This window comes from Vidua chalybeata, chromosome 5, assembly GCF_026979565.1.
Source record: "Vidua chalybeata isolate OUT-0048 chromosome 5, bVidCha1 merged haplotype, whole genome shotgun sequence".
Classification (NCBI taxonomy): domain Eukaryota; kingdom Metazoa; phylum Chordata; class Aves; order Passeriformes; family Viduidae; genus Vidua; species Vidua chalybeata.
In genome coordinates, this window is record NC_071534.1 from 2,146,589 (window position 1) to 2,166,752 (window position 20,164).

General features: G+C 39.9%; 1 protein-coding gene across 6 annotated transcripts in view; it reads left to right on the forward strand.

Moving 5' to 3' along the window:
* The window catches only part of PLEKHA5 (pleckstrin homology domain containing A5), a 165,278-nt gene that overhangs the window by 84,391 nt on the left and 60,723 nt on the right, over positions 1–20,164 (forward strand). For all 6 annotated transcript variants that reach the window (XM_053942711.1, XM_053942717.1, XM_053942712.1 and 3 more), the window contains exons 4-6: positions 9,260–9,343; positions 10,320–10,440; positions 16,873–16,977. In XM_053942711.1, coding sequence (XP_053798686.1) covers positions 9,260–9,343; positions 10,320–10,440; positions 16,873–16,977 — 310 coding nt within the window. The remainder of the gene's footprint in view (positions 1–9,259; positions 9,344–10,319; positions 10,441–16,872; positions 16,978–20,164) is intronic.

The window sequence follows — 20,164 nt, forward strand, 5'->3', positions numbered from 1 at the left end:
TTTCAATCTCGGTGCTTATTTCTTCCAAATTAGGATCTATTGGGAGGGACAGCTTGAAATGCAGGATGTCTGAATAGGTACCACAGTCACAACTGATAGACAAGTGGGTGCACCAACATTTCAGCTACTTTCTTCTGTCAAATTGCTAAAAGAAAGATTTCTAATCATTTTCCAGATGACAATGACTTGGCAGAAGTTTGCCAGACCATTTTTCTCTCTCAGCAGTCTTAGGAAAGGTCTAGTTCTGACCTGATGTATTCTGATTTAAGTGCTTTATAAACATGGTTTTCTTCTAAAACTTCTGCTGAGTTACTAATAGAAATGTGGTTTTATTTAATGAAAATGGCTGTTTACCAGAGGTGTGATTGTGTGGTGACTGTGCCAGTTCCCAGGTATCTGAAGTGATCAAGAAATGGAAGTTGTGTAGCTGTCTGGAAACAGTGCAATGTTGTTACACTTCTGTATAACCTTGGCTAAGATGATTAAAGGATTGGTGTGATTTACACAATCTTAAGAAAACACCAAGTGCAAAAAAAAACCAAAGCAACCCACCATTCATACAAAAAAAAACCCAAAAAGCAAACACACCTGAGTAATGATAAACACTACCAAATAAGAGAAAGAGAAAAATGTCACCAAAGGTAGAAAACTTAAGAGAAATAAGATATTTAACTACTTCTGTTAATGAATATTGGTTTTTTGATCCCATTGTGCTTAGAGAGATTTGCAAAGCAACACTGTGGTTTTACCAAGTGTCTTTTGAAATTCTGCTGTTGAATTTGAGGTAGTAACTCACTGAAATTATACATATTTTTCTGTTTTTATGGATCTGTTGGATTTGTAACTCAATAAATTCAGGAGCTTTTTTACAGTTCTGTAGGGGGAGTTTGTTGAACAAATGCACAACTGTTTCCACATCAGTAAACTGCTTAAATTGTCTGCATTCACTTTTCATATAAGTATCTTCAGCATTTTTTTCAAAATACAATTATTGAAAAACATGTTAAAATTGCTAAGAGGAATTGCTATTAAAGTTGCTTTCTCTTGTAAAATATCTCTAATTTTCCTACAGTGAAATGGAAGCATAAGTCAGAGCTGCCTTTTGAATTCCCACTTCTCTTTCTCATGCTTGCTCAAGAGCACATCTCACTTAGGCTTTTAATAAATGAAATAGGCCAAGGCTTGCATAACTGAGCTTAGTGGTATGTGGTGAAGATAATTTTCTGTCTAGTGAGCTTTGAAAACAGTAAAAGTTGCTATGTAGCTATAAAAGCATTTGCTAAAAGTTTCTACTGAATTTGATGCTTGTAGTTGTAGAGGGGGTGACTAAGACAGCTCAATTATCTCTAATTTGCTTGGTGTGATGAATTTCTTCTGGTAGTGTTGTACAGTTGTGCTCATGCAATCTGTGTTCATTTGTAAATTCAAGTCAGGTTTATCTCTTGTTCTGAAAATCTCTAATACTGTATGTGTAAGAAAACACCAATTAGTGGTTTCTAGTTAACCCCTATTAATGAAATGTCCCAATTTATTAGTGCTAATCTGAGTGGTCTAACTCCAGCAGCAAAGACAGCTTTTTCTTTGTTTTCAAACAGGTGTTTTTTTTTTGTTTGGGGGCATTTTTGTTGGTTTGTTTTCGGGGTTTTTTTTTTGGTTGGTGGGTTGTTTTTGGTTTTGTGGGTTTTTCTTAACTGAATGTGGGTTTTTGTTGCCCTCTCTACAAGTTAGCTTTTACTAGTTCTACCCTCTCTACCTCTTCAGGAGAGGCTGCAGTGTCTCTCCTGCATCAGGGAAGCAAGATTTTGGAAAACATCAGCTGATCAGACATCTGCTGTCAGTCTTCAGGGAATGCCAGGCTGGGTCAGGCTGGAAGGCACCACAGTGGGCATCTGGTCCCACCTCCCTGCCCAGGCAGGGTCGTCCCAGAGCACACAGCATTGTGTCCAGATGGTTCTGGAAGTTCTCCAGTGAGGGGGATGACCTCCCTGGGCAATCCTGTTCCAGTTCTTCCTCGTGTTCAGGTGGAACCTGGGCATCAGTTCCTGCCCATTCCTCTTGTCCCACCATTGCTGGACCTTGCAGTCCGTGCTCTGAAGGCAGGGACAGACAGGGATGAGGTCCCTTCTCAGGGCTGAGCAGCTCCAGCTCCCTCAGCCTTTCCTCCTGAGAGCTGCTCCAGTCCCCCCACCATCCCCGAAGCCCTCACTGGATCCCCTCCAGGAGCTCTGTGTCCCTTTTGTCCTGAGAAGCCCAGAACTGGACGCAGCACTCCAGGTATGGCCCCACCAGGGCTGAGAAGAGGAGGGTGACATTTGCTTCCTTCCAGTCCTCACCTCAGAGATGATGATGAGTGTCCTGTCATCAGCAGGGAGAGGCAGCAGCAGCCAGAGTGGAGAATCCAGTGGTTGCTTCTGCTCCACAAACCACCTGCTGGACCATGCTGCTGCAAACCCTGGCTCTCTCTAGAAAACACATTGTGGGGTTTCACTTCAGAATTGTTAACTCTAGTTCTTGGAATCTCTCCAGGGAGTTAACCTTTGAAGGATCCTTGGATTTCAAGAGGCTTACACACAGTTCTGCCTTCTAAAACCCACCTCACTGTTCTCCTAAATAAAATAAAATGAGGTTAACCTCAGATAGCAAACAGTGTGTTAGGCGTTTTTGCTACAGAGCAATGCTTACAGAATTTAAAATTTTCTTCATCTGCAGTGCCGCTGTCAAGGTACTGTATTAGACCCTGTGCCCAGGGCTTAAAATGTAATGAAGTGTTGCATAAATTGATGACACATGGCAGGTACAGCTCACAAATTACCACAATGGCTTTGTGGCCCTTACTGAGTGTCAGTATTTTACAGATTCCCAGATATGTTACCTGCAGAATGAAAGACACCTCCCACAAAGCTCTGGGAACCCCGAAAACAGAAACTTTTTCTGACAATGGAGTGTTTGATTAGAAAGAGGAGTTTTTTTAGTAACACCTTCTCAATCTGTAATAGAGTGCATGCTGTTTCAGCAAGTATTTCATCCTAGCATTTTGAAAGAGGGTTTTTTTTTTTGTTTGCTCTTGCTTACGTAAACTTAATTTTATGTTGGAAATACGAAATGAGAGCATGTTAATCATACCTGCTCAAGTGAGAAAAGGCTGTTTTCATATGAATATTGTCACTGGAATGTGAGTGTGGGTTTAGAATGGTCCCATTGAGAGGAAGGTTTATAATTTTGGGGCAGCAGTGCTTAATCTTTTGGAAAATAAAAATAAAAGCTGGAGTGCAGTCAGTTGTGTAGAAATGTCCAGATGCTTTTCACTACAGCAGCAGCAAAGATACCAAAGCTGCTGTAACTGTAACTGAGGAGGGCTTAAAAGGAAAGTCTTACAGAACTGGCAGGTTGCCTGAAAAAATACACCCAGAGCATCCCAGAAAAAATGGTGGCAGCAGTAACTACACTTCAGGTGTTGCATTGTCTGGCAAGAAAATGAGTAGAATTTTGCCTGCACCTTCCCCAAAAGCGTGTGCACGCACAAAGGGTGAGAAACACTCTGCTCTTAGCAGCGTATGGGATGTGTTACAGGTCTGTCAGCACTTTGGCACTGGCTGTCTCTTCACCCCCACTTCTGCTGGGGCTCCCTGATGTTAAGTTTGCCACACTCAGATGTTTCCCTGCGGAGCCACGCAGCCCCGTTTCCAAAGCCGTTGTTGAAAAACCTTAATTGAAAAAAGGCTCGTATAATTCTGGGGTATGATAGCGCTGGCAAAAAAGTGCTTGCATTTGCTGTTTGCTGTGAAATGTGGCATTACAGATTCAGTAAAATAGAAGTGGCAGTAAAGCCACAGACCACATCCTTGCTTGCAGTTGTGTAGGGACTGCATTTACTTAAATTTTTCCAGGTTCAGACAACTCTTAGTTAGGTAACTGTAACTGCATTTATTGCTGTTAAAAATGAGATACTCTTATGCTACAAAGCAAGCACACAAGGTAGAGATAGTTGATTTTATTCACCCCCATCTCCCCAGCCCAGCTGAGGAATGAAGGGCTTCATTCATAGAAGCCAAAAAAATCTGCCCTAGACTTGTCTTATGTTTGTTTCCAGTTGAACCTTACCTTTAAATATCAGTGCAGAAATTCAGCATTAATGCAGTGAGAATGACGTTATTGCTCTGGTAATCTTGGTCTTCTTGCCTTATTTGTCATCTTTTCAAGTATTTTGTCATAAAAAATGCATAGAACTGCTTCTCAGAAGAAATATCTCTCAGCATATTTGTGCTATATAGGGATTGTGTGTATCCATAATAGAGATTATCAGTCTGATAATATAGATTATAATAGAGGTTGCCAGTCTGTGGATTTTAAGACATAGAATAAATGTTAGGAAGCAGATATTTGGTGTAGCATTCTTCTGGAACGTGTTCTTCAGTGCTCATTTGTCAAATGTAGACAGTGTGTCTAAATTTAAGATGTGGAGGCCTCTTAAAAGTTGTGTCCTGGTTTGTGATTTTGTTTGTATTCAGCCTTTGCTTTGATGGCCACATTGACAATAAGCAAATGAGAAGGCCTTAGCACTGAGGAACACATAAATAAAGGCTGCAAAGAAAGGGCATGAGAGAAGCTTTGAAGTGGCATCTAGTTTTAATTTGAGTGGGAGAAAACCAGATGTGTCTTTGGGAGTTCTGGCCCAGCTCTTTTTTTTTTAAGAGGACAGGGAGCTCAACCAAATCATTCAATGGAGAGACCCCAAACCAACGGTTTCCACCCTGGCACTTTGATCTTTGTTACCACTTCTGAGTGCACTGCTCTGTCCCAGAGGAAAAATGGTCTAACCCTTCATTTTAACTGTGTGCATCGTCCTGTACAACTGGATTGCATATCTCCTTTTTCCATTCCAACTGCAGTTATCTGAGTTAATTTCCTATGCAATATACTGACAGATGATAAGTGACTTCAAAATAGCAAAACTGATCAGAATTTTGATTTGGCTGACGTCTGTAATGTGTGTTAGAACAAAACATTAGTACACAGCATTTTGGGTCAGCAGTCCTGAAAACAAAAGATAGAAAACAAAGAAACCTGCTTGTGTAGGATTTCTCTTGGCAAGCTCTGCACCTGGAATGATGTGCTTAGTTGCTGCTTACAAACAGAATAATATCTCTGAATGATATATTTGAGGGCTTTTTTTTTTTTTTCAGTAGTCCTTGGATCACATTAGACCAACAGAAAGATTGCTGTTGACTGTACATTTAGTGAGTAGATTAAAACTACACAACAAAGTTGTTTTTTTTTTTTAACATGTTCTAGAAAATAAGTAAAATAATCCTGTCTTCTGAAGAGATTAAGAGTCTCAAAGGATGGAAAGCAGAAAGAGAGTAGATAAGAAGGCAAATAATATGAGTCAAATTCAAGGTTACTGTCATTTCTAACCTGAACAGGATAAATCTGGGGGCTTGTCCATGTGCTGCTTTATAAATGATGCCAAAGCTTGCAGCTTTCAGAGGAAAGGATTGGAAAAGGGAAGTTTGAAAATTCTGGAGAAAAGGGTTCAAGTTAAGTTGGTGCTGTTTGGTTGGTGCCACTTGTCTTGAACTGAGATATCTAAAAATTGACCTTCTACCCAGGTGAGAGTATTTTGTTGTGGTTAGGGTTATGTGTTTACACATTTATTGTTGGTTTGGTTAATTCAATTTTGATTCTTTCATGGCAGGTATAAAACCACTACTGGAATCAAGCACAGAATGTTATCTTGATACATGCAAGAATTATGCTTTATTTTGCATTGAATTGCTTCTCTCATGTCACCTTAGCGTCGATTTCTGGAGCCCAGCACATTCCAGTAGCAAATATGAATGAGGAATAGTTTGTGCCACAGACCAAGTCTGGAGAACATGCTCATGAGCAGTAATGAAATGCACAGGGAATTTTTTCCTGTCTTTCTCTCTAGTGTTCAGCATGCCATTAATACAGATCCTAAAATAGTTAGGGCCTTTAGAAAAAGTGCAGAAGACTTTGTGTGTGGTTATCCTGTGTTCTCAAAACATGGGAAAAACTGGAAGGAGAAGGAAGAGGGTGGACCTCTGCATGAGTGAAAAGTAACACACTGGCTTCTAGCTGGCTGTGTCAAAGTGAATCATCATAAATCCACATAATAAAGTACAGACATATAAATATGCAGGGTTGAAACTCTGAATTACACACTGGACTTGGTATGAAGTTGAAATCAGAGTTCTCAGTAAAAAAATTAGGTTTTTGCTTTATTTCCCCTGAGATTTATTGGTGATGTATAGATTATTGTAGTATAATAAATGAAATTCTGTGTTTATGTGTGTAGCCAGAAGTTTATGGATAACTGAACAACTGTCTAGATTGGATGTTGAAGATTGTGAATATCAAACTGTAGCTTGGTTTGAATAAAACTCTGTGCTCTGCAAGACAGAGTTTGAAACAAATGCCTTAACCTGCTGTTATGTGGGAGGGTTATGACAATAATTATCAAGCTTCACTACACCTTGCACAAGTATTTTGAGGAGCCTTGTCAAAATACCAGGTAAATTACTGCCAAAAATGCACTAATTAGATGAGTAATGAAAAAGTTTTCAAATGGAAGCATTTAAAATCTGTTCATCCAGTTAGACATATTTACAGTCATCACTCTTAATTGCACAAGCTCAATTTCCAAGCTGAAATTTCACTTGTGTCTAAACTGAAGGGAAAGAAAAACCTGTTTTCTCTTTGCCTTGAAGGGAAAAAAAGCCTCTTTTCCCTTTGCTTTACCCTTTTAGAAGGAAGTGCCTATTCAGCTCTCAAAGGAAAGTGCTGTGCAGTCCTCAGGAGCGTGGTTCATGTCTGTGATATGTTTTTGCCTTTTTTATGTAATCTTAACTACCTCCTATACATCTCAGCATCTGTGTGACTAGTGAGGAAAACTGTGTTTTGTTCAAGGATTTTTTTGGAATGCTAGCTTGATGTATGACTCAAACCTGGAGCAAAATACTCTTTGAGTCTTGCTTCCTCTGCTCTCCTCTCCCACTTTTCTGCCCTGTCCCTTCTTTCCCTCCTGGATTTGTGTGGTTTCCCCACTGCAGCCCTTGGGTGTGGCCTCTTCCTGTGTCAGCAGTGAGGTGCACTCACACAAAACATGGGATGTGCCTCCTCCTGGGTGGACCTGAGTGTTTCTGATCCCTGAGCAGAAGTCCTGATCCACTTATTTCCACATTTATGGGTGTCAGCTGGCAGTCACCTGCCAAGGTTTAATGCAAATACAAAGGCAAAATTTTGGCAAAGCGTTTTGGCCAGCTCATCTCCATAGTGTGTTTTTGATGTTTTTTTTTTTTTCACTTTGATGTGAGAGTTTCTGGAATGTCAGAGGGGGTAAAAAAGGGTTTTAGAAGGGAAGAAAAAGAGGACTAACAAAATGAAAAAAAAAAAAAACCACCCAGCCAAAGACACCTGGGTGCTTCCTCAGGAATGTTTTGAATCTGAATTCTTTTTAATCTGGGCTGATTCCTTGAGAGGCATTGTATGACCAGGGCAATTAGGAGTGGCACAGACTGTCCTCGGAGTGTCTCTTTCCTGTCTCCCCGTTGTAATTGATATATTTCTGCAACAACAGCTCCTTCAGGGGCTAAACTTAGAAATCTGCTGAACTTAGAGCAAAGATAAAGCACTGGCAATTGCCAGCTCATCAGTTAAGCTCTGTGACATAGTCTCTCCATTTAGGCATTAGCAGGTTTCTAAAATCCCAGTAGAGGAAGTGCAGAGAATTGGGCTGTTCTTCTAATCTTGCACTCTAGGTTTATGAAAGCTTTTCCATTCATTCACCATGAAAGTAGTGTGGGTTTTTTATTAGACTTCTGTTGAGAGGCAACTTTTAATCAATAATGCTCTATAATTGCAAATTGTTATGATCCAAATAATTTTATTTTAAAAGTGGAGAATATTAAGATAGTTGTTAAATTCAGGTTGTTAAATTTACGAAGCAGGAAGGGTGGAAAGTGTGACATTCATGAGGTGAGCTGTGCTTTGTGGTTTTGAAAGTTCAGGTGGTTAAATGTGTAGGCAGTAAAAGAAGTAGGTGCTGAGGATGAAGTGACTCTGGAGATCATCTGGTGCAAGCCTTGTGCCAAGGCAGGGCCACCTAGAGCAGGAGACACAGGGTGGTGGCCAGGCAGGCTTTGAATCTCTCCAGAGGAGGCTCCACAGCCTCTCTGGGCAGCCTGTTCCAGTGCTCAGTGCTTTTTGCTCACATTCAGGTGGAGCTGGCTGTCTTTCAGCTGGTGCCCCTTGCCCTGGGCTCTTGGCACTCACCCTTCAGCTCTGTGGATGCACTGATAAGATCCCCCTCAATCATCTTTTCTGCAGGCTAAACAGGCCCAGCTTTCCCAGCCTTTCCTCCCAGGAGAGATGCTCATCATCCCCACGGCCCTCACTGAACCTTCTCCAGCAGTTCCTTGTCCTTTTTGAGCTGAGGAGCCCAGAGCCAGCCCTCCCTTTCTCCTCTTCTCTTCAGAAGCTGCAGGACTCAAGCCCAGACATTTCTTTCCTGTGTGGCAGCAGCTGATAGTTGTTGAATTTGGGCAATTTCTTCCAAGCTGTGGGAGCTGCTGTGCTCTATCAGGGTCTGCAGGGGAATGAGATAATGCAAAAGGAGCATTTCTGTGCTGTTGGGGATGAAGCTCAGCCTCCCAGCCATTGGAAGACACTTCTGAGCAGCACCCTGAACTAAAAAGTCAAGTCTGCAAAAGTAGAACTGTGATAGCAACCCCTTGCTCCTACTCAAGTCACTGGGTATTTATCTGCAATATTGGAAATTTTCAACTAGTATCTTCATGTCCTGAGGATGAAGACAATCCTTTTACACTGGTGTTTTATCCTTACAGAGCAGTTACATGTCTCATGTTCAACCTCTCCCTGTCCAACTGAAACCCTGTTAATGAATGCATAAAGCCATAGCTGAAGTGAATTATCGATGTTCATATATGAACTAAAAACACTTTTACTGCTTTTAGAATTCAGAATTGTTGCCAACCCAGTGCCAGTGTCTGGCAGTGCCAGTGAAGATTCTTCAATTCTAGTTCTCATCCTTTTTCTTTGAGTATGTGTGTGTTTATATAAATATGTGTGTATATATAGACATGCCTTTCTGAATGTGTGCACTTCTGTTGTTATATGCCATAATGAAATAGTCTTAACTGTTTTCACTAAATTTGCATAATTGAGCTGGAAAGTCAAAACTTATTGCCTAATGCTTCTCTTTCTCTCTCTTTCACAGTCATAATGAACGAAAAGTAACCTGCAAACATCCAGTGACAGGACAGCCATCACAGGACAACTGTATTTTTGTTGTGAATGAGCAGTAAGTGCCTTCTGTTTCACTCTGTAAAACACAGATTTTAAATCCCATTAATAATGAAGTAAGATTCAATGATTACTAGTGGTAGTATTTATTTTTTCCAAATCAGATCAATGTGTAGATAGTTTTACTTGTTTAAATTACTCGAAAGCAAGGATAAATATTTTATACTATTTTTTAAGATATAAACCATAGCTCAAATTAGTTGTATGATAGAAATGCATCACATTTATGCGCTGTATGAATTTCCTCTTGTCACTTTAATTAATTCTGTAATTTTAGTAAACAACCTAGATGCTATATAGCAATCAAATAAACTTCCAGAAAGGGATAAATTTTATAATCACTTAGGGACAACCACAAGCTGTTAATCTGTAATGTTTTGCCTGATAGTTTCTCCTCAACTGATTAGTTCCTTGGCCAGTTGGGACACTTTCTGAATCATAACTGGGATAACTGATAATAACTGGGATTTGCTGTCTTTGCATTAGTTTTGTAGAGCAATACAAGAAGGTGTGCATGGAGCTCATGCCTGACCTCAGGATTTTGTTGGAGCCTGGCTCCTGGGTGTCCTGCTCCCCACCACTGCTGCAGCACATTACACGGTGGCTCCAGTGAAAACCATCAGAACTGGCCAAATTTCACCACTGGGCCTGTTCTCACCCAGGGGGGGCAAAGCCAGAGGGGGCCTTTGGAGAGCATTTCTTCCCATTTCCATCTCACACTCATACCTGTCTTTTTCCCTCCCACCAACACCTGGCGCTAAGAGAGAAATTCTGGTTTTAAGCAACATCTTGAAATTCATCCCTAATAGGATGGAGTTTAAAACACAGTGCAGGTAGTTCTGCGATGAATTGTGAATTGCTTTCAGACTTGGAAAAGTAGGACAGAGGCTGTACAAAGCTACATCTAGGGGTGCTTGCTATTAGCAGTCTGCACACACAGCATGTTCTGGTGCTATTACATATTCTATTTTCAGGACTGCTGCAGCAATGTCATCTGAAGAAAAGAAGGAGCGACCAGTAAGCATGATATGTGAAGCAACTAACTATAATCTGACATCAGATTATGCTGCTCATCCAATGAGCCCTGTGGGCAGAGTAAGTCTTTACGTCCAAATAAATTAGAACTAAAATAATTGAATTATTCCACAGGGTGCTAGACAGTGCTGTCTGTTAGTATTCCACTGAAAAAGAGAAACAAAGCTTATATATTTTTCAGGGCACTCGACTCCTTCCACGTTTAATTTGGAAACTGAAGTGTCTCAAACAAATTGTCACTGTAGCTGTAATTTTTATCAGGTATCTCAGAGATCTTATGACTTGCACGTACTTAAATTGACCTTCCTGATCTGTGTGAACAGCAAAAACCTGAGTGACTGATGAGGCATCTGGGCCAGCACTTCTGCAGAAATTGCTCCATCACTAACAATTGCCTGGATGTGTCCAGGTAAAACAGAGAGAGTTGGAATTGTCTGCAAGAAGCAGTTGTGAGAGAGGTGGGAGGTGACCCTGTGCTAAACAGCAGGTGACTTTGGACCAGAAGCAGAAGTCCTGGCTTCCTAGAAAAATTCCTGCTAAATGTTTAGGAGAAACCTAGGGTCACCTTAATTTACTAAGGTTTTACCTCTCCATTCACCCAGGTTCTCAGGAGGTTAAGGTAAATGCCCAGATGTTCTTACCAACTTTTAGGTTTATTGGATAGAGCTGATGAGCCTATTGTGTGCGTATTTTTTTTTAATTTTCAGCTTTTTTTGAAAGAGAAGTGCACTTGGTACAAAGTTAAGAAATGTCCTAAGTTTTCTAGGAGACCAAGAAAGCAGCTTTGATCAGTGATGACAGACAAGAGCTGTCATCTCTTCTAGCCAGTAGTTAACAGTTAAACAAGGGAAAAAACCCTGTGCTTTAGCTAGTCACTGGAAATGTTAACCCTGAGAACTGCTTTTTCAGCAAACTAATCCAGCCTGCAAGGGAAAAATAAACTTTGGAATGTGTTCTAACTGAGCAAATTCCTTAATGTCAGAAACTCGGATTGAAATAATTGACTTACCATGTGGTAAGAAACATTGCAAGGTTCCTTCAAGCGCATTTTGGAACCTTTTTGTTGTTTTAAATATCTCATGAGACAGGCAGAATCCTTGACCTACGTTAGAAAACTGTTACTTAATGAGAAAAGTGTCTTAATCTATTAATGTTGCTGGGGGGAAAAATAGAGAGTCACAGATGTATTATGAACAGAAACAAAATCCATCTCAACTTTCATATGATCATGTTTAAGTCCATGCAGGAAAACCAGTTTGAAATACAAAAAACTAGAAAACCCCCAAACAACAACAGTAAAAAATAAACTCAGCTAAACCCTAAAACAACCAAGCAAGCAAAAAAACCAAGGTAATTTCTTGTTAGAGTCATAACAGAGGTGTAGAATGCAGTAATTACATAGCTAGTTCTCTCAAAATTCATTTTCTGGTTAATCTCAGGTTAAATATGCAAAATTAATTACAATTTAGGAGCATGTGTCTTACATTCTTCTCACTTTCAAAAGAGAAGATGAAAATGCCATTTAGCCTAGTGCTTGTTTCATAGTCTTAGAGGAGGAAATTGAGATTTCTATGGCCCAGTTACTGTGATTTCTTTTACTTTCATTGATTAATGACACTTTAGTTTCCTGTGGAAATAACATTTTGAAAAAATAGACTGTTGTTCTGCTTTTCATTCCTCCTGTTCTAGTTATTTAAATGCACTTAAAATATTAATATGATTATTGTGGCTGCATGTGTAATTACTGTACATCAGTTCTCAGATGTGCATTTGTCTGAACTAGTGCAGCACCATTTAAAAACTGTTGGTTTTTGGGAGGTGAATGCTGGGAAAGTAGAACCACAGCTAATATCAATCTGCCTTTTCTGGCAGCTATTCAAGGATAATGAGTTGAATCCTTTCTAAAGATGACTATAGATATAGCCCATGGGTTGTGCCTGGATAATAAATGGATTTTCTTTTCTTTTTTTATTCATGTCTTCAAGCAATAAAGCCTGAAATTCTTAACTTTTGACTATAATACTTAGTTTGTAGTATTGTATATATATGTAATATATAATGTAATATATATGCTATATAGATATAATTCTATATATAAAATATGTATTATACATATATATATGTAGTATTATATTAATATAATAGCAGTATTGTGTATTGTAGCACAATAAAACAGGAATAAAATGTTGGTGAGAGAAGTTACAGAGAATTAATTAGAGAGGGGAAGGATGCTTTGTGGTTTTGCTAATCCAGTTTTTTAGGTGGTTTTTGTTTTCAGAGATAACTCATGACCACACCTGATATTGGAAAGTAATGAGGAACGGGAAGAAGTTTGGGATACAACTAAAGTTTCAGGCAGTTAAGGGGTACAGGAGAAGGTTTTCCTTGCATTTCATGTGAATTGATCCCAGATAGATATGGAACTTGGAGAAGTTGCTCTTTTGTGTCAGAAAGACCCTGGAGTTGCTCCAGAGGCTAATATGAGGTGAGGCAAAAATCAGTCTGTGCCCAGTAAAAGTCTTAATTCTAATCTTCCTTTCCCACTGTATACGTGAGAGGGGCCAAATAACAAATCACAGCTCTGTTAAGTGCTGCTTATTTCCTGTTACCTTGAAGTGTTTCCAGACATGAAGGCACTAGCACAGACCCCTGGCTGTGAAAACCCACAGGCTTCAGATTGCTACAGAAGTATTTATTTTCATCTCTCTGTAGAATGAAGAAATTATTTTTGTGGTTGTCTTTTTTTTTTTTTTTTTTTTCAATCTTGTTTTTCTCCCTGCTGTTAAAATCACTACCTAGACAAACAGGATTGTATGTCATAAATTGCTTTTTAATGTGTTAAAGTCAGTCACATCCCCAGTCACCCTCCACGGTTCAGATCTGCTGCTCTTCATGGCTGTCCTGATTATCAGCAGAATAAGATGAACACATTTTTCTCACAGAAAGTGGAGTGTCAGCCCAGGACAGCTGCTGAGGAGCTCCAGGTGACTCCAGTACAGCTGGGATGTTTCCCAGTGCTCACAAATATTAATCAGTTTGTTAATAGATATTTCAGTTCAGTCCAGCTTTGAATGGCTTGTGTAGGTGTAGCCATTCAGGTCTGCTCAGGATCCAGGTTAGCTGGAAATTTCTGATTAACAGAAACTAAAATTATTATTAGTTGCTGTTAAAATTCACTGGCAAACAGCACAGTGAAGAGGAGGGGTGTGGAGGGCATTCCTGGTGCTCAGAGCTGGATGTCTGCACAGTGTTTTCATGATTTATATTCAGACCAGCCCAGTAGTGCTCCTTGTGCATCTTACATTTTAGTCCTGCCTAAATGGAATCCAGTTTGCTTTATTATGTAAACCAGAGCACCCTAAGAGTGAATGATGGGGAGATTTGCTTCAAGAGCAGCCTCCTGGTCCAAGCCAAAATGCTGAGGCAGAAACCCACCCAGCTCATGGAAAACTGCAGCACTGGAAGGCACCAAAATTGCCTACAAAATCCAGAAGGAAGCATCCTGTTGTTTTGTGGTTTGGAAGATAATGTAAGCCTTGAACATTGGAAACATATTTTTAAACAGAAGTTAAAAGTAACAAAGATACACATTTGTATTCTCTGAGTTTACATGCAGAAAATTTCCTTATTTGCAGGGTTCTCAGTCTATGTTTTTTAAATTTACATGCAGTAAATTTAGTGTTAATTAATGACTTCTGTGCTAGTTCTGAAACTGGGAGAGAAGCCTCACATAAAGCCTGTGTTTTCCTACCAGCTAAGCAGAGAGAAAAGCCACTTGCAGGGTGATGAAATGTGCAGCCCCAGATGCTGACTGCTCTGTTGTCCAGAGTTCAAAACCCTGCTGGGTGTTTGTTTTTTTCAGTTTTGGAAAACAGTGACTATCACTGGCTGGACATCCTGGCTTCTTTCTCAGCACTGGATTTGTGCAGGGCTCTTCCCACAGGATCTGATGTTGGGAGGCATCTGAGTTGCTGGGACTCTAGAATGGATCAGATGGTGCCAGGTGTGACTCTGCTTGCTCTGTTACCTTCTGCACCTTCCAGCAAGTGAAGATTGCTTGGATCATTCCTTCACTATCCTCTCCTTGCCTTCTCCAGAAGCTGGAGCTGGGCAATATGTCCTGTTTTTTTGTTTTTTGGGGGGTTTTTTGTTTGTTTGTGGGGGTTTTTGGGGTTTGGTTTTTTTTTTGTTTGTTTTTTTTTTTTTTGTTTTTTTTTTTTTTTTTTTTTTTTTTTTTTTTTTCTCCCCTGTCACAGTTTGAGATAATTAGTTATGTATGAGAGACCAGGGATGGCCAGGGATCCCAGGCATAACAAAAGGAGAGGTAATCTAAAGTCTGAGCACTCATAATTAGTTTATATACTCACCTACAGTGTTTCAGTGTCCCAAAATACTCATTGTCTTAAGGTTCAGAGTTTGTTGTGAAGTTAAATCTCTTTATGCAGCGTGTGGCAAACTAATTACAAGTCATCTAAAGTGTTCTCTGTAATAACTAAAAGTAGAAAGCACTTGTGATGCTGCATTTAGAAGTTTGTATTCACAGTTGGTAGGATGTAACCCATTAAAACTCTCTTGTTAGCTCAGTGAAATTGGAGTCAATATGGGTTTTTATCAGGCCTACCTTAGAGACAGCTGTCTAAATTATCTGAATTTGTTAGACTTGACATAAGTGCATGGTTGTCTTCAGAAGCAGCCTCAATGCATTAGCTATTTTTACAATAGCTAATTGTAAAAATAGAGCACTGGAGCACTCTTGAGGGGTTTTGAACCTTTAGTACCTAATATTAGAGTAGGTGTGAGCGTTAGAAATTATTTCTGATCAAAGTGTTAGCCCAGCTTTTGTGTGATATGCCAATACAGCAGTCGTACAGGTTAACAGAGAGAGCTGTAGCTCCCTTTATAACTGGATTTTTATATGTTCTTTGTTATGTATTCCTTTTTCACAGCTGGCTCTCATAATTCTCTTGGCTTCTTAGAAATCTTTGTCCATTTTGCACAGATAGAAATGTGGAAGTTTTTTACTTTTATTCTTAATTAGGCTTTCAGTTGCTTGTTCTGTCATGCTTTTCAGAACTGAGTCAAATTTCTGTATCTCTAGGGAAAATTAAAAGCACTCTGATTATTTTTGTATTCCCTTGTGATTCTTGCAAAAAAGAAATACAAAATGTATTTTGTGTTGTAGACTCTAGGCAGGCACACATAGCTTTTGTAATGTTGTTTGTTTTTTTTTTCTGCCAAGCAGCGTTGTATTCTTCAGTTAAGGGCATCATTGACAAAAGCTGCATATCATTTTAAATCGAGTTCTCAGTTTATGGTTTTTCAGCTACTGTGGGATTCTCTCTGAGGCACGAGTAAAACCCAGCTCAGTTCTGTGATGAGTGCTGAGAGAATTTCCACAGAGAAACCCCACACCTCATTTGCAACAAAACCTGAGTGGTTGTCAAGCATTCCCCCTTTAGGAATTTTGCATAACCTCATGATTAGTCTCAGTGGCAGAGAGAGGGAAGCTGAAACACAGGATTATAATATTGTCTCAATCCAAATGGTGGATTTGAAGCAGAGATGTGAATGCAGCTTTAAAAACTTACTTGAACTTGACATCTTCTGCACAGGAGTGTACTTTGCTCTGTCACATCTCGTGGTGTCTGAGGCACCAATTCTTACAGGATTGAAAACACAAGTAAATGTTCAGCTGGTTTAGTTGCAGAGCAAACTTTCTAAATGTAGGCTGAGAAGAATGAAGTGTGAATTGGCAAAGCACTGCAAGGTTCTTTGTGCCTTTTCCAATTTCCCTCGGTTATTCAAGTAGAGGGATGAAATCTAAAAGGCTTTATTTTTCCTACTTCTCTTAATCATAGGTGATCACTGCAAAATTGTAAAAAGTATAAGCAGCAGCTGATATGAGCTCCAGAGTTCCATGGAAAGGTTTCTAAGTAGACTTCAGTGCAAGCAAGTAAAATAATACTGAAATCAACCAAGAGATCACAGAACAAAGAAGGAATACTAAAAAATTAATTTATTTTAGGAAAGGGGGAGTTATATCTTGTTGGAATCTGAACAAGTTTTCATGTGTTAGTTCAGTATTGGAAGCAGGAAAGAGTGGGATTTCTTGCCCAGGCGATGTAGTTTTTCATAATTAATAATAGTTCTGTGAGTTCACTTCTCTTCCTACAGCTCAGTAGGCATTCTGCCTGCCTTAGAAGAAGGTCAGATTTGTATTTGGTTGGGTTTTTTTCTTGTTTGAAAAAAATCCCAAAACATCTTTTAGTACTTGTCTTGGGATTTATCTTGATATTCTCTGCAGAAGAAAAGAAAGAAATGCTGAAACCAGCAGAACCATTGCAGTAATTATTTATCTAAAAAAAGAATAGAGCTTGTGTTCTGCAGTCCCCCAGAGGAGCACATGTAAGAAAAAGATGTTAAAGAAAAGTGTTTTGATTTTTGTACAGTTATTGGTGCCATGGTTTCTATAACGTGTTCAATTCAATTTAGACATCACGATCTTCAAAGAAGGTTCATAATTTTGGGAAGAGATCGAACTCCATAAAGAGAAATCCTAATGCACCAGTTGTCAGACGAGGCTGGCTCTACAAACAGGTACTCACACCCTCCTCACCCCTCTCTTTTTTTTTTTTTTTTTTTTTTTCCCTCTACTGTGTGGTACAAAAGACAACCACTTCTATAAAATACAATGATAGCAATAGCAGAGTGAAGCTGTAAACTGTGGTCTTCAATTCATTAACGCCTTACTGGATATCAGTCTGATGCAAATCAGGACATCAGACAAGTAAAGAACATTGGTAGATTTTATATATATATAAATATATATATATAAATACATATATATAATATATATATATAATACATATATATATATAAATATATATAAATACATATATATATGTATGTATGTATATATATATATGATTCTAAAAAATCTAAGCAGATATTGGTAGTAAACAGCTGATTTAATTTCAGGCGTGTCAAGATGATGGGACAAGAGGTTCATGATCCAGAATACTGAGGGTTTTTAAGTTTCTTTTCTTAGACTATCTACTTTTTTTCTAAAAGTAATATTTTCAGTAAAAAATAGTAAGTGGAGCCATTTCTTCATATATTTCACATAGGTATGTCTGTTGCTTTATTCAAAGATAATCGTGTTAAAACCAGATATTATTTTAGGTTTTCCCATGGAGTGTGAATTCATCTGAAGTATGTGCTCTTCAGGGACAATGTTCTAGCCTCCTGTAAATCTGCTGTTCTGATTAATATTACGAAACTGTTTTTAAAACCCACCAAGAACCCTTAAGAACTCATAATTTAAACTCAGCTGAGACAAATGTGTGCATGTAATTTTGATCTACATTGTCATTTACTGTGCCTACTCAGATAGACTGGAATGACCTGCATAGATTTCTGGGTGCTGGTGATGAGTCAGTTTTTAAAAACTGCTCAGATGATAAGATCTAGATGTGTCTGTTTAGTGGAAGATTTTCCCAGGTTTAGACAATCCTGTAGCCTCTACTCTGAGAGTGAAGAGAATTCTGAGGTGCAAATGCCGAGAGTGAAAAATTCTCACAAAGGTGATTTTGTTGCTGTTTTCTGGGGCACAGAATCACACAGCTGCCTTGGTTGGAAGGGATCTCATGATAATCCAACACAATTAACCAGGCTCAGCTAGAGCAGGGTCAGAGAATCATGGAATATCATGGGCAGGGTCAGAGAATCATGGAATATCATGGAAGGGACCCATCAGGATCATCGATTCCAACTCCTGGCCCTGCACAGGACACCCCCAGAATCACACCATGAGCTTGAGAGTCTTGGGCAGGACTTTATCCAGCTGGGCTTTGAGTATCTTCACAGATGAAGACTTCACCACAATCTCTCTGGCAACTTGTGTCAGTATTTGACCATAAAAAGTTTTACCTCTGCTGAGGTAGAATTTCATGCTTCTTAATTTGTGCCCACTGTTTCTTTCCTTGCCCTTGGCAAAAGTTTGGCTCCACATTCTTTAGTCTTTCACCAGATGTTTGTACTGATAGGATGCCTCCTAAGCTGCTCTCTCCCCCAACTGAGCAATCCCACCTCTCTCACCCTGTATCCATATGAAGATGCTCCAGTCTCTCAGTCGTCTCCGTGGCCCTTTGCTGGGTTCCCTCCAGTATGTTCACATTTCTCTTGCACCAGTGAGCCCAGAGCAGGAGCAGCACTGCAGCCAGGCCTCTGTGGTGCTGAGCAGAGAGGAAGGATGTCCTTATCTGTGGGAACCCAGGACATCCCTCTGGCTGCCCTGGCTGTCTCAAGACCCTGGCAGGTCTTGGAGACCTTGGCACAAAGTCAAAAACACCTGTGGCTTCGATTCTAGCCCATGGGAAAAAGCTGCCAGCTTTGTGTGAGGAATTACAAGCCACAAGGTTTTGAGTAGTGTGGTAGTTGAATTAACACAGGGTGAAGAAGTAGAATTTTGGGGTTCTTAGAAGGGGGTTCAAGGGGGCAAGATGGAGGAATTTGGGTGTGTCCTGACCTTCTTCTCCTTTTTCTTGTCCTCCACGTCTTGGTGTGATGGTGATACATTTCTGTTGGTTTAAGGTAGAGACACAGTGTCCAATATAAATGATAGATATGGGCACATCATTGTAAACATAGCACACGTAGTTTTTGGTATAAAATGTAAACCTAGAAGATTACATAAAATGTCTGCCCTAGAGGGCAGACAGAATGCCATGGCCTCCTTGCTAGACAGAGCTCAGCAGGGCAGAGAAAGAATGTTATAGATAAGGAAAAATAAACAACCTTGAGAAGCTGATCCTACGCATTCCGACTCCTCCTTTGGCTGTGCAGGCTGGGAGAACAAAGACTTTTACACTCTCGGGGTCACCTCAACACCCAGACCCCAAGGCTTGTCCTGCTGCTGGCAGCACTGCTAATGCAGTCTGGGGTGCTGCTGCTCTCCCTTGCTGCGAGGGTGCATTCCTGGCTCACGTTGCTGCAGGGGGTTATTCCTCTCCAGGTGGAGGACTGAGCATTTCCCTTTGTTTAACTCCAAGAGATCCTTCTCTGCCCAATTTCCCAGCCTGCCCAGTCCCTCTGGATGACAGCACAACCACCTGGAGTACGAGGCACTCCTCGTAACTCTAATTGTGTGCAGACTTGCTCAGGGTGAGCTATGTGTGCAGCTCATTAATGAAGCTGTTAAATTGTCTTGGCCACGGTGTCGACCCCTGGGGCACACCAGGAGGCTCTGGCCACCCACTCCCTGGGGCTGGCACGTCAACCAGTCTTTAATCCACCTCAGGGTTGGAGATGGTTAATGTGGGAAACAATTTAAATGCTGTGATGTTTGGTTGGTGTTTGTAAGAAAAGGTGCTGCTGTGTATTTCCATGTTGGAGTAGTCATTGAGAGCCAATTTAGTCAATTTTATCAACAGATATGATCTTCAGAAATGTACAGTGAAAGCTTGTGCAGGTTTCTTTCTGATAGTAAAATAACATTTATGTAATCACAGAGTGGCATTTTTTGTTTAATTCAGGGTGTGCTGTCTCAGTACATGTAGTGATCTTCTGACATTTTTCTCCTAATTTTTAAATCCAGAACCATCTCCTTTTTTAGAAGATGTTTACAGTGAACATACTTTTTCTGAATAATGTTTCCTAGCTAATGCTTGGTTTATCCTTTCGTCTTCTTTCAGCTCATTTCTCCCACCCCAAAAAGAGCAGAGCTTGAAATACAAGGCTAAAAATGATCTTGACTTTTCTTGGGCTGGGGAAGTACCCCAAAAAC